Genomic DNA, 13,936 nt, shown 5'->3' on the forward strand with positions numbered 1-13,936 from the left:
CTATCAATTTCTGTAAATGTTTTAGTTTAATAGATACTGTTATAAATTAATAAAAATATTTATAAAGATTATCGCCTTCTAACTATTATCATGACAGATGTTAACATGTTTTCCATTGTATTGTATAACCGATAAAAAAAAAAATCATGATCAATTTGAATAATTTAAAAAACCACAAGAATCAAAATAATATTTTTGAAATATGAAAATAAAAAACAAGCGATACTTTTTGAGGTAATTTACTGGCTCTTCTCTCTCCGACTGAGCCTCCCTCAATAGGGAATTACAAGAAAATCAGGGTGTGTTGCATGTCGGCTCACGAGCACAGTTTATTATTAGTGCCTATTATACTTGGAGATACATTAAAATGGCATTTTTAAACACTTTTGCGATCATGATTTAAATTCATGTATCAAAAAAGCAGTTCTGTATTTCTTCTTTGAGCATAGCAAGAAAATCGAAACAGCTCAATCAATAAATAACTAGCATTTGCTGGTAAGTTCTATAAAAAAAAGCTGTTCTAACAGCTCTACACCAAAAATTTCTCACACTAATCGAACAGAAAAGACACTACATGCTACAATGGCCTGAGTTGTTTTTCTTGCCCCTGCTATTCTCCTCTACAAGTCTCTTTGTGCAATAGAAATATCATGCATCAACCAGGTCAACATATGATATTCTTTAGGTACTCAAAGCTCGGACTTGCTTGACTTTGGAGACTTTGAAGGAGCTTTTTTCCCAGATTTTTTAATTCCCTTCCACCATTTCTTGATCTTTTGTGAAGCTTTATTTATGTGCTGTTTGACTTGCTTACTCTTCTCAGCTACTCCTCGAAGGATTTTCTCTTTCAAGTCCTTCTTTGGTGCTCCCTTGTTTTTCATAATCTTTCCCTAAAACATAATTTGCATCTGTAAGAAGTCCAACACAAAGTCCAGTATTTTCTGACAGTAACGCAAGAATCAATTGGTTTCTCAAGCTTTATGGTCATCTAAAATATATATTTTTCGCATTCTCCAAAAGGTGATACAAAAGGAACATTCATGCAAAAAGAATCAATTAATATGCAGTTTATGACCATGTTATGAAATGACTAAGAAAAGAGTTTTGGTTGCTTCCTTCCATGAGGGTTGTCAACAAAAATATTTCAGGAAACAATATTAGTAAAAAATCTTTAAGAGGGTATGTATGCAAGCAAACCTCTGAATCAATTGACAACTTTACTGACATGAAGGATGTTGGTGGAAACAAAAAGGAAGAATATCACAACAATAATAAAAGTAGGTTACCAAGTTGTTAGTGATGCTGTCTTCGTCGTCGTCATCATCTTCATCTTCTTCATCATCATCATCACCAAAATTATTATTCATTAAAGCTTCTTTTGAATACATCTTCATATTAGGTGCACCGGGCATATCCTGGATAAAGAACAAGCATTCTCAATTTCCAACAACTTCCTTACGAACAATAGTATGTTTCCCTACTTCATTATTTGTTTTTTTTTCCCTTTACTTTTTTTTTAGAATTAAAAAAAATGGAACTAGTAAGATGGAATAGGTATGCTACAATAAAGTAATTGCAATAATATTACTCAAATATGCTAGTAACACCCAACATGTTTTGGATCAATTCAAATGCAACCTAGTATGACAGAATAGGTATGCTACAATAAAGTGTTGGCAATTCTGCCCCTATGCTGTCAGTTGCAACAGCGTCAAATGGTGGATTTTATGACAAAACATTGGATGCCAGTTGCCAATAGCAACAAATTTGGGTCTTCACATATCAAAAAGGTTTTTGCACAAAGTAAAAAAAAATAGCATGAAGTAAAAACCAATCTACATTTTCAACTTTCTTCTTTTATCCTATTTGTCAACTTACCTGCATTGACCTCATTATCTTTTCCATCTCAGCATCCTTCGATGGTTTTGGGACGAATGGTTCGCCAGGAATTCTATCCTGTAGTTTGTAGGTTTATATTTGTTTGGAATTAGACAAAATAAATAAATACATGCTAATAAATAAAAGTACAACAAAAACACATTCACTACAACAAGGTACTCTTGTGTGTGCACTCAAACGACATCAAGCTTCGTCTGGTTGTGATTTGTCATCAAATAAGATGGAAGTTCAATGACTTCAATCACAGTTTTCCCAGTCTATCCTCAATTATGCCACAGTGGTCTTGTTTGATGTGCTAGAAAATGAAGAAAAATGGAGAAAAATAGCAAATTTTCCAGAATCAATGTTTTCTGAAGATTTTTCCTGGATCAATGTTGTTTGATTTGTTGGAAAATGAAAGAAACGAAGGAAAGTAGTCCATTGTCTCACATGTTTTCTTCAAAGTTTTGCCAGAAAATACAAGAAACATAGATCCTTGAAAAGTATTTCTCATATTTTCTTGGATTCCTGCTTTTCCGAATACATCAAACGGGCCCAATGTCAACATAACAAAATTCAATCTTAAAAGCGAAGACTGGTGCTGGACTACCACACAAAGAAGAAAGATCTGGTTTTAAAACTGTTAGTATACAGTATGGGCAGTGAAGTAGTCACTTTCGGATAGGAGATGCGTATTGTATGTGCAATAAGAATATACCTTTGGAACAGGAGGTGTCTTCACTGAACAAGCATCAGAGAGGTCATGGCAGAGATAATTCGCCAATTCTTCAATGGATGGTCGCTTTTTGTAGAAAAATTCAGCAACATCTGTGTCGGCAAATCCCATTACCTGAACAACATTTTAATTGATTATTACCAATCAACAAAAAATTGCAGGCTTGTAGCCTTAGAGAAATTATACCAACCAGGGTTTTATTATCTCCTACAAATGGTAATTTATTTGAAGTCTTTGGTCTTAGCTGACAGTGGGTATGAAAATTCACTTGTATCATTTTTTTTCCACTAAATAACATGCGACATGAAAATAAAGAATTAAATACACCAATATAATTAGTGTTATTACCTCTTGGCATGCCCGTTCAATGGTTTTACACTTTGAATTGCAATGCCCTTCTACACCTTGCTCAACCAACTAAAATTAAAAAACAAAAAACAAAGGTCATGTTATACTTGCTGTCATATAATGTGAACGTGGGACAACTGAATAAGAGATTAGCTCAAAATTTAGTAACATTAAACGAACATAATTTAACCAATCCGTTGACACTAAGTGGCACATTAAAATTAAAACTAAAAGTTCACCTCCAATTTGGCCCCCTTTTCAACAATGTCGATTTGCAAAATCCAATCAGCCTCTTGCTTCTTTAGATTGCAAACATTCTCAACGATCTCAATTATCTCAAGCTCTGACACCTGATGCTCATAATTAATAAAAAAAAACGAAATTTAGTACAAAATTAAATCAAGGAAATAAAAAACCTTTGAATTGCAGATATATATATATATATGCACCTTTTTGGGAGATATGTCAGCCTCTTTCTTCTGCACCTGTTGATGGATCTGGTGTGCGATCTTCTCGCATACCTGGCACTTTATGTAAGGTATATCCTCCTTCCTCGCTGACGTGGAGGGCGCTTTCTTCGAGGCAGCATAAGAGAAGAGGAGAAGCCATGAGATGACAAACAATGTCAAAGATACAACTCTCGCCATGGATTGCTGTGTTTCTTTCTTGTTTCTCCTAGTGCTTGAGCGTTTCACTTCATAGAACAGTTTTAGTACTTTGGAATGCTCTCCAGTTAATCAAACAGGACATGTGCAGTTGTCTTTATTATTATTATTATTATTATTATTATAAAATCAGACCAACCACCATCACATTATCGATACTTAGGTAGAGCTAAATATATGAGGAGAGTAATGGAGAGCTTATTCGCAAGACATGTTACATGAAATTTGCTTATGCTATTCTTTATCAAGAGATCATTCACTTTCACGTAGATTTAAAAAATGCTACTAAATAATCATACATATAGCAGCATGAATCTGTTGCAAATTGAGAACTTTTCCTTAAATATCTTCATTAATTTATCTCAGTAATATGGTTATGACTTGTGAGTACATAATAGGTACCAAGGAAATTCCCTGCTTTGTTTGGAATGGAGAGGTTGAGCGTCTTTTGATTCATCCAATAAGGAAGTTCCACATTGGATTTTCGACGTGTTTTAGAGGAGGTTTAGTATGGCCCATCGGAGCCCAACTTAGGCCTTTAATGAGAAAACTAAGAACAGCAGAGGCCGGAAATTTAAAATATTTAACATTCACTTAAGTTATAATAAATCGTGAGATGAGAAATCTCAGGCAAGGCCGAAGCCTTTCAAATGGGAAAAATAGTGAGTACTGAGTAGAACTAGGGTGTTCTTAAGTTCATCAAGCTTTTTGGTGAATTCAAGTTTAAATTTATCAAATTGGTTTTAAATAACAAATTCGAACCGTTAAAATCCGTCTATCTTATAATTGATGTTTATATGTAAAAAAAAAAATTAATTTTGTATAGAGTTAAGTGGTCAAAAAATATTCAAAAAATGAATACATTAAAATTAATTTATTAACCTTCTAATTTTGATCGCTTGACTTTATACTAAATTAATTCAAATGTTTAAAATTTTCATATATAGACACATCACTCGTAAGGTAGGCGGATTTTAACAGTTCAGATTCGTCATTTGAAGCCAATTTGACGAGTTTTGGACTTAAGTTTATCAAGGGCTTGATGAACTTAAGAACACCCTAGTTCTACCCAAAATAGTCCACTGGGACTAATGTGTCGCAGGGGAGCTAAAAAAAGTTCCAATATAATACATGGTGGGGATTGGTTCATCTTGACAACACTCTCAAATCATGTCCAATAAAATTAGAGACATGTTATTCTTCTTAAAGAACTAATGTATTGATTTTCATAATTTAAATATCACGTTAAATATGAACTGTTGTAAATTTTATGTCATTTATGAACAATGAAAATTCCATAAAGTTCATAATTTTTTACCGAATTGTTTAAAAACACCATTTCTCCAAAAAAAAAAACCAAAAAACAACCATTTTTGTACAATTATAAATCTACCACGGCCGCATCTAAAGAATGCGGACCCAATTTTCGGGGATGCGACTCCAAAATAGAGTCCGCATCCGCTACATGCGACCCTATTTTTTTTTTTTTTCTCAAAGTCTAAGATTATGATCTTAGAGGGTACGGATTTGTATTGATTTTAATATATAATATATTATTTTATGGTTATTTTTCATGAAAGATTCTAGAAGTTTATTCGCCGATAACTCTAAATTAATTTTTATTATAAAGAAGTCTAATTAGTTATATATTATTTTATTTTATGGTTATTTTTTTATCAAAGACCCTAAAAGTTTATTCGTCGATATATCTAAATTTATTTTTAATACAAAAAAATCCAATAACATATAGATTATTTTATTTTATTTTGTGATTATTTTTCATCAAAAATCCTAAAAGTTTATTCGCCGATAGCCCTAAATTAATTTTTATAACATAGCAATCCAATAACATATATATTATTTTATTTTATTATTATTTTTCACCGAAGACCCTAGAATTTTATTCGTCAATAGACCAGAGGTATCGGCGATTAAATTTATAGAGTCTTCGGTGAAAAATAATCACAAAATAAAATAAAATAATATATATGTTATTGGACTTCTTTGTAATAATATTAAATTTAGAGATATCGGCGAATAAATTTCTTGGGTCTTCGGTGAAAAATAACAATAACATAAAATAATATATATCTAATTAGACTTCTTTCTAATAAAAAATAATTCAGGGTTATCAGTGAATAAACTTCTAGGATCTTCGGTGAAAAATAACCATAAAATAAAATAATATATTATATATTAAAATCAATACAAATTCGTATCCTTTGAGATCAGAATCTTAGACTTTGAGAGAAAAAAAAAAACAGGCGCATTCTCTAGATGTGGTCCTCAGTAATTGGGTCTGCATTTCTTAGATGCGGCCGTGGTAAATTTATAATTGTACATAAATTGTGGTTTTTTTTTTTTTTTTTTTTTTTTAGAAAATGGTACATTTAAAAATTTCGGAATTTTTTATGCATATGATATGTATAGAGTGTCTATTGCATTTTACTTGTCAGATTTAAAAAACTTAGCTGCAATTTTACTTGCCAGATTTAAAAAACTTAGCTGCAATTTTACTTGCATGATATGTATAATGCATTTTACTTGCATTTTACCTGTCAGATTTAAAAAAACAATTTTCAGATTTTAATTGTTTAAGCTGCCTAAGAAAACAAATTATTATACGAAATTAACAGTTAAAAATATTTAATAACCAAAAAGAGCAGATGGAGATGATAAATTTCAAAAAGAGCATTCGATACCTAACATGGAGATGATAAATTTCAAAATCGAAGATGGAGATTCGATACCTAAAGACTGATGAGAAGCAACCGGAGCAAACTAACACGCCAAAAAGCAATGTACTAGGTTTGTTTAGGGTTTTTGAGCGGAGACCAAGAGACATAGGTGGTGATCCTTCATTTACTTATTTGCACAAGCAACTGATTTTGGGCCTCACGGCCTGTTGAAGCCCAAAAAAAAACCCAGCTTAGTTTAGCAGGCCGTTGCCCTATGTAACTCGTAATCTTTCCCTTCTTCTCATCATTTTTTAAATGATATGCATATGGGCCTCTAATATGTATTTTTTTATGCATATGATATGGATAAAGTGTATATTTTTTTGACAATTGTCTAGGTTTTAAAAACAATTAATTGTCGATGGATTCCCATGATAAGTATGGAGGAGAAATCAGATTGAATCAATTATATGAGTTATATTTTTTATAATAATAACACCTTGTTGTGGAAAAAAAAAGGCAAGGGAGTTCATGTTGCTATTAGAGCTTTTAATCTCATTTATATATAGAAAGAAAAATCTGTATCACGCAAGCTTATTGATCTTTCTCTTATACCTACCCTTCAAAAAGAATATTTATCTCTCATATATATTTCATCAGAAATGTACATATATGGCTTCTGTAGCTTGCTGACTAATATTTCTTTTTAGCAAAAAAAAGACATATTTTTACCATCATCATGTGCATGCATATTAAATTTCAAAATTTCTGTTGACAGTTTCAAAATTTTTGTTGGCACTTTCAACTTTACTGTCAACAATGTAGTGCAATTGCTAATTTTGAAAAATTTCACACTCATAAAATCTCTTCACATATCCACACTCATAAAATAATCAATTCCTTTTGTCTGTCATTGTCGCTCTCTCTCCTCTCTTTTCTCTCCTTCGTAAAAGCAATTGCATTGCATGAAGCAATGAATGTATGAGTTGTGAAATTTCAAGTATTAATTTTAATTATCTTTACAATAGTTGTAATAATTTCAGTCTTATTTCATGGACGGAGATGTTCAAACTATATATTTGTATAAACTATTCTTGCTCAAAGTTGTATTACTATTTAATTATAAGCTGCATGCTCCATGAGCTAACCGCTTTTCAGTACATACTCTTCTTTGATTGATGCAGTTGCTGTTGAAAACTAACTGATTCGTTGAAGGCATTGCTTTTAAAAGAAGCTATATGTTATTTTTTTGAACAATTGTTTTGTAATTAGAGAAAAGACAGCAAAGTTCCTATTATAAGAAAGCCAAGCTTCTGGCCTTTTCTTTTTCTCTCTTTTTTGTCTTTTGGGTTTTGCCTCATTAAATACTTGAATGGAACAAAGCAAGAGTCAAGGTCTATCTTCCCCTTAGTTGGGGTGTCTATTTTGGAGGTCTTTTTTGATAGTCCCTAGTTGTAAACTATTCAGCATTTCTAATATATATATTCCAAGTCTCCAAGTTACACCCAAGTTTGTCAACTCGTCATGATATCTACTGGATTTTACACAGTGGGTTAAATTCACTGAAAATGAATTATTATTGCTGCAAATTGGATCACTTCATAGTTTTCCAATTGATTGTTAAAAAAAAAAAAATTCACTAGTCAATCTTGAATTATATTTAAGAAAATTGTAAGATTAGAAGCTGAAGCTTCATAAAAGAAGTCCCGAAAATTAATACCTTTGACAATTTAATTTGTAATTTGTGCATAATTTGGATTTGAAATGAAACATGTTGATGTAATTGGGCGGAAATTGAAGTTAAAAAGGTTTGGAGGGATTAATAAAAATTAAGAAAATACATGTTTCTAAAGTAGAGTGTTTTGCAATTTGCATTGTAATAAAAAAAGTGAATGCACCAAGCATATACAAAAAAAAAAACTTAATATTGTTTTTCTTGACAAAAATTAGAAGTGCCACTTTTTTTTTTGGAAAGTTATGTTCTAAGTCATCTATACAATTTGCACTTGTAAAATAATCATTAATAGACCAAAGCTATTTAGTCCATATTAAACATGTATTTTTCACACGGAAAATATTACTTTAGTTAATTTAGCGAAAATGGTTCTCATAATCTCAATTTAGTTACTATCATTTTTTTTTTAAATTGAATGTTAGAAACCATGTCACTACCATTAGGCTAAAATATCAACTTATTAGATGTCATATGTTGATAGAAAATTAATTTGAGCTAATTAATTTTATATTGTTCAAGATTATAACCCTACGGTTACCAACCTAATATTGTATTTATCAATGAATGGTATTAAAGTTAAATTTCTTTTATGATATAAGGGACTTGGTCACTTGGGGCTGGCCGTCGGTCGGTTTAGGCATGGCATGATATAATTTTATTTATGATCAAAATGTATATGACATAGCTCTAAATTTTTCTTTCATTCATTTTTCAACCGTTTATCCAAATTCTCATGATCCAGCTCAAGAATTTAGCGTTTTGTACATTTTTCTTTTTAAAAATTAGTGGCTGCCTACTAACAATTTGTATTCTTACGAAATCTTTTAAATTACTCAAAATTATTTTAATCATCCTTAATCACTGTTTAAATTAGTAAATCTACTCTACTAATCCTACTTATACACACTCATAATTACTCTAATACTATAATCTCCATTTCGTTCCACGACTGAATCTACTCTTTCGACTGTCGTTACGCTCCGACGACCGGATCTACTTACCGTTGCGTTTCAATCAAAATGAGAATTTAATACTCTAAACACTGACAATATTGCACTCTTGACTCTAATTAGCTCTGCTCGATTCGGCTCTCTCGATCTCCTCTCCCTCATTCTCTCCTCTTCCCTCGAATAGGTAGAGTGAAGAGAGAAATATTGTTATCAATAATAAAGTCTAAACTTTAGATAGAAGAGGTGGAATGAAGAGAAAAGGTTTCGTTGGAGGGAACCGAATCGTCTGCCCCTCTGGGGGCAGGAAATTCCCGCCCCCAGAGTCACTGCAGAGTGGGCCCCCATTTAACTCTAAACCCTAAACCATTTTAATCCTAAACTCTTTAACAGTAACCGGGCCCACCCCGCAATGACTCTAGAGGCAGGAATTTCCTGCATCCTAGGGGGCAGGAGATTTGATTCCTTCGTTGGAGAGAGGTTGGAAGCTGCTCTAGAATTAGTTTTTGTCAATCCTCTTTCTTTTTTTTTAAAGGAGTGAAACTTCGCCTCTGGGTCTTGAGCCCCTTTATTTTCATTTTCTCAATAACGGTTCACTTTTTTCAAATTTTTATAAGACAAATTAGTTTTATTCCTAATTCATCACCTCAGAATCATACAAAAATTAATTACACCGTGACTCCCAAGTTATTTTTTATTTTTTTTATTTCTTTCTCTTTAATGTTTTTTTTACTGGAAACACAAATAGAGATGTTAGTGGCACCATTTTATCCGTATCGTATTTACTAGAACATACGGATACAAAATTTTTTTGAGTGCGTGTATGAATTAATTTCTTTTTTACATTAGCTTAACGAGGTACTGTCACACCTCGCGGCCACGGGTCGTAACAGTCCCCCGCCGTAAGCATACAACGCCGTGTATGCTTACAAGGCAATTACACAGTTCAAACACAACAACAAGCAATAGAAACAAGTTTCTAATATAAAATCAGAGTACACAGTCTGGACAGTAAATAATACAACAAAAGTATCACATCCGGATACCAACCATGAGGCCTACCCTAAATCTATATAACAAAACATATCTAAGGTTATCAAGTGGTAAGCTATTAAGGCCTACTACTCTCGTGCCTCTCCGGAATCAGTCGCACCAATACTTGTAAAGTAACCCAAAGGGTGGGGGTGAGAATAAATTTCCAGTGCGAAATTTGCCACAGTTTAGATTATTGGACTTGCAATCAGACTCTATATTCAAAAATGAAACCCAAACCATAACAGTTCAAACAGATATATATTCATAAATAACAGAATGCCAATGCTCGACAACAATTAATCAAACTGAATCATAGTTTACGGAATTTCCAAGATGAATTTCAAACACAACAGATATTTTGGCTTAACTCAATTCATTAGGGCTTGTAGCAATTACAGATGTTCTTTCGAGCTGGACCCTTTATCAAACCCGCATCTGTAAGGTTACTGACACCTACAGATGGCCCACCGAGCTGGACCCTTTATCTGACACCCATCTGCAATTGCTTAGCTTAACAGTTATTAAGGTCTGGTTCAAGTCACATAAAGAAAATTCTCTTGAGATGTCGTTTCCAATATTCGCAATATTCAATTGACCTTCCAAATGCATTAACTCGTAGGAGAATGCCACCGAGCCATAGACGTTACACATTAGTCACCCACGATCTCAATTCACACATCATAACATAATCACCCTCCCTCATCCCAACCGGTACTGGGAAACATTGAGGGCCGTTCACCTAAGGCCATTTAGGATCCTGGGAATCAAAGCCAGCATACAGCCCGACTTTGCAAATTCATTGGATCCAAGTGCTTAACTTCGTAAATCCATTCACATACATAGTTCGTGGTGACTTTCAATCAAAATCAGATCATAAGATCGACACAACCTACAACCATACCAGCATGCAAATCACTCAAGTCACATCAATTCGAGTTTAATTTGATTGGGCTATGCAAATGCTTTACACAATTCAATGATGCAATCAATGATATTCAACATGACAAACGAATACACAGTTTAATTCCTGAAAAGAAAGTATCAAACAAGTCCAAGAATCCCGCACCTTATTATGACGAGCGTACCGCTTAATTACGGATCGGGCGTCTTGAACTGTCTCACTACGTCTTGCTCGACCGAGCCTACACTTATATTACACGTATACTAGGTTTAACATTGGTTCACGATCGAGAGGTTTACTCGAGTTACTTCTAGGGCTTATACCTTCTTTAATCAATTCCTATACTTTTGGTATCAATTCTTTTGATTTCTCTTTTCTTACCAACAATCTCATACATTTACCTCTATGTCCTCTTGACCATATACAATTCCAATTAGGTAGCAATCCATTCACCGTTTCACTACTTTAGTGCTCGGAACAATTCAACATACTGATTGGTTAAACTCTAATTTGGTCAAAACCTCAAATTAACCGTTAAACGTTCTAAAAATTCAAGATCAAGGGGCAACCCTACCGATTACAAGTCTAATTGGTTGGGTTAAGCAAATCAATTCACGATTATGCCCAATTTCAGTTTTGGCACGAAACCCTAGAAATCCAAAATTCACAAATCGGAAGAAATCGGGAAAAAGATTGACAAATAAATAAGCAAGGAGTGTAGAGGAACTAATCCTCGAGCAATTCGAACACAAATCTCGAGTTTAAAACAAAAATCTGAGAAATCAAGAAAATTCGAGGTTTTGAAAGAGAGAAGGAGAGAAAAGAATACCGAATCGGAGAGTTAGGAGAGATTCACAAGCGCTTACTCGGTTCCAGTTTTGATTTCTCGCAACAATTGGGGGTTTGAGAGGAACGAGAAACTCTCTCGCTCTTTTTCTCTCTCTCGGGTGAAATGTCACTTAAAATGGGGAAAGGAATGAAGTGGGAGAGAGAGAGAGAACAGGATTTATGCAAATAAACCCTCAGATTCATCCAGTGCGGATCGCTCACCCGCACTGGACTTGAGTGCGGACGCACTCAGCACTTAGCTGATCTTTCCAGCACTTTCCAGAAGAAAAATTGGTGTCGGTGCGGGTCCTCCATCCACAGTGCGGGTCACTTCACCCGCACTCGGCACTTAGTCAATTTTTTGACAGAATTTCAGAAAAAAGTTCCGAGCGTAATGCGGACGCACCCACCCGCACTCAGTACTTAGCCAAATTAAGGAATTTCAGTTCACACAGAACTTCATGAGTGCGGACGCAGCCACCCGCACTCACAGAAATTTCAAAGGCAATTTAAGGAAAACAGAAGTCAGTGCGGGTCAGTCACCTGCACTCACCACCAGTGCGGACGCACTGAGCCTATAAAGTCTCAAATTCTCGAAATTTCGACGCGGTTTCGATTCACACTTAACTTACTTAATTAGAGGAACCTTAATTAAGGTTTTAACTTCCATTTTGTTAGCACAATTTTTGATTCTTGCCTTTAAATCATTAAAAATTAATTGTTAAAATTTCGTAACGTAACAGATACATGTATAAAAATGCTTTCATTCGATCCATATCGTACTCATTGACACTCCTGATTGTTGCAATCAAATTCAACTTTGATCCTTCAAGTGGGGTGTTTAGGGACGTTGCCAATATTTTAATCAGAGACATGCAATAAATTTTACTGATACAATTAACGGGTTGTGGACTACTGTGAATTTACTAATTCAGTTTGTGGGTTGTTCGAGGACGGACAAAATTTTCTACAGAAGTAGCCAACAATCCAATTATATATAGACTTATATCATCATGAGTCCACTTCATGTGAGGTAAATACTTCTCTAAAAATAGCACTTGTGATTTTATGGATATATTTCAATTTTCCAACGTATATTCCTAGCGAATTTAATGAGAGCTTCTGAGCTTTTCTTGATAAAATAAAAAATGTGCGAACTCTGTGAATTTGCAACGTATTAAGCGCTAAAAAAAAGTCACAAGAAAGTGAAGAAACCAGACTGCTCACCTAACTAAATAATAAAATAAGTACTTGTAAAGGTACACGATAAGGTATTAAGGTCCAATTGAATTAAATAAGAGTGATGCTTCTGTGCATACAAGGATCTATTTGTAAAATGAACATATTTTTATTTTCAAAGTTCAAACAGTCGATCCGAACCGTTCATTTTGTTCTCCATATTAATATGTGCTTGGAGACCAAATTTTACATTTTTCTGAAATTTTTTACTATTGAATTTTGTACCCATCTTAATAAATAGTAAAAAAATTCAGAAAAATGTAAAATTTGGTCTCCAAGCACATATTAATATGGAGAACAAGTTGAACGGTTCGGATCGACTGTTTGAACTTTGAAAATAAAAATATGTTCATTTTACAAATAGGTCCTTGTATGCACATAAGCATTTGCCATTAAATAAACGTGGTTTTCAGTATTGGTACTAAGGAACAGTGGAACACACATAGAATTAATTGTGGTTTGACCTCGTGTCACATCAATACCTTTCTAAAAGATTCAAAGTTACGGAGCATATTCTTGGTGCATTTTACATATGGTTGGATGGGTGGGAAAACAATGAATATTTTAAGAATTGTGAATTTGTGATGATATATTTATAAATTAATTTAAAATTTTCAAGTATGTTGTTGGGTTTATGAATTGATCGAGTATTCAATTTTAAATATAATTTTAATCCTTAAAAATATATATATTATTAAATAATAAATACAGACCGTTGTAAGTTTAAATTACAGTAAAATTCACATTAGATATCATTTAATGATCGAATTTTAAAAGTATAAATTATTTTTAACATTATCAAGAATATCAAGTTTAATGTATTTAATTGATCCTAACCCTTTACATCATGATCTTTATGACAGCATTTTTTAACAATCAAATTGTGTGCAATCATAATAATTTTTTATAACTTGGTATTTCATCAGCGCAAAAGTGACAATAAACA

At 33.2% G+C, this 13,936-nt stretch overlaps 1 protein-coding gene across 1 annotated transcript; it reads right to left on the reverse strand.

Annotated features, from left to right (window-relative positions):
• Positions 1-474: 474 nt before the first annotated feature.
• Positions 475-3,651, reverse strand: LOC144571738 (nucleophosmin). The gene is made up of 7 exons (XM_078321109.1): positions 3,412-3,651; positions 3,202-3,312; positions 2,963-3,031; positions 2,597-2,728; positions 1,879-1,956; positions 1,287-1,415; positions 475-890 (listed from the first exon to the last, which is right to left on the reverse strand). Exons 1-7 carry the CDS (start codon positions 3,607-3,609, stop codon positions 690-692), a joined length of 918 nt encoding a protein of 305 aa, XP_078177235.1. The 5' UTR covers positions 3,610-3,651; the 3' UTR covers positions 475-689.
• Positions 3,652-13,936: the final 10,285 nt, after the last annotated feature.

The sequence above is a fragment of the Carex rostrata genome, chromosome 19 (genome assembly GCF_964058835.1).
Source record: "Carex rostrata chromosome 19, lpCarRost1.2, whole genome shotgun sequence".
Taxonomy (NCBI): Eukaryota; Viridiplantae; Streptophyta; class Magnoliopsida; order Poales; family Cyperaceae; genus Carex; species Carex rostrata.

Bases quoted from the DNA above. Each gene is read 5' to 3' on its own strand.
- LOC144571738 (XM_078321109.1), bottom strand. From the start codon at position 3,609: ATGGCGAGAGTTGTATCTTTGACATTGTTTGTCATCTCATGGCTTCTC. The intron at 3,032-3,201 runs GTGAACTTTTAG...TTTTAATTTTAG, and splicing joins AAAAGGGGGCCAAATTGGAG to TTGGTTGAGCAAGGTGTAGA. The intron at 1,416-1,878 runs GTAAGTTGACAA...TTCTTTATCCAG, and splicing joins AGATAATGAGGTCAATGCAG to GATATGCCCGGTGCACCTAA.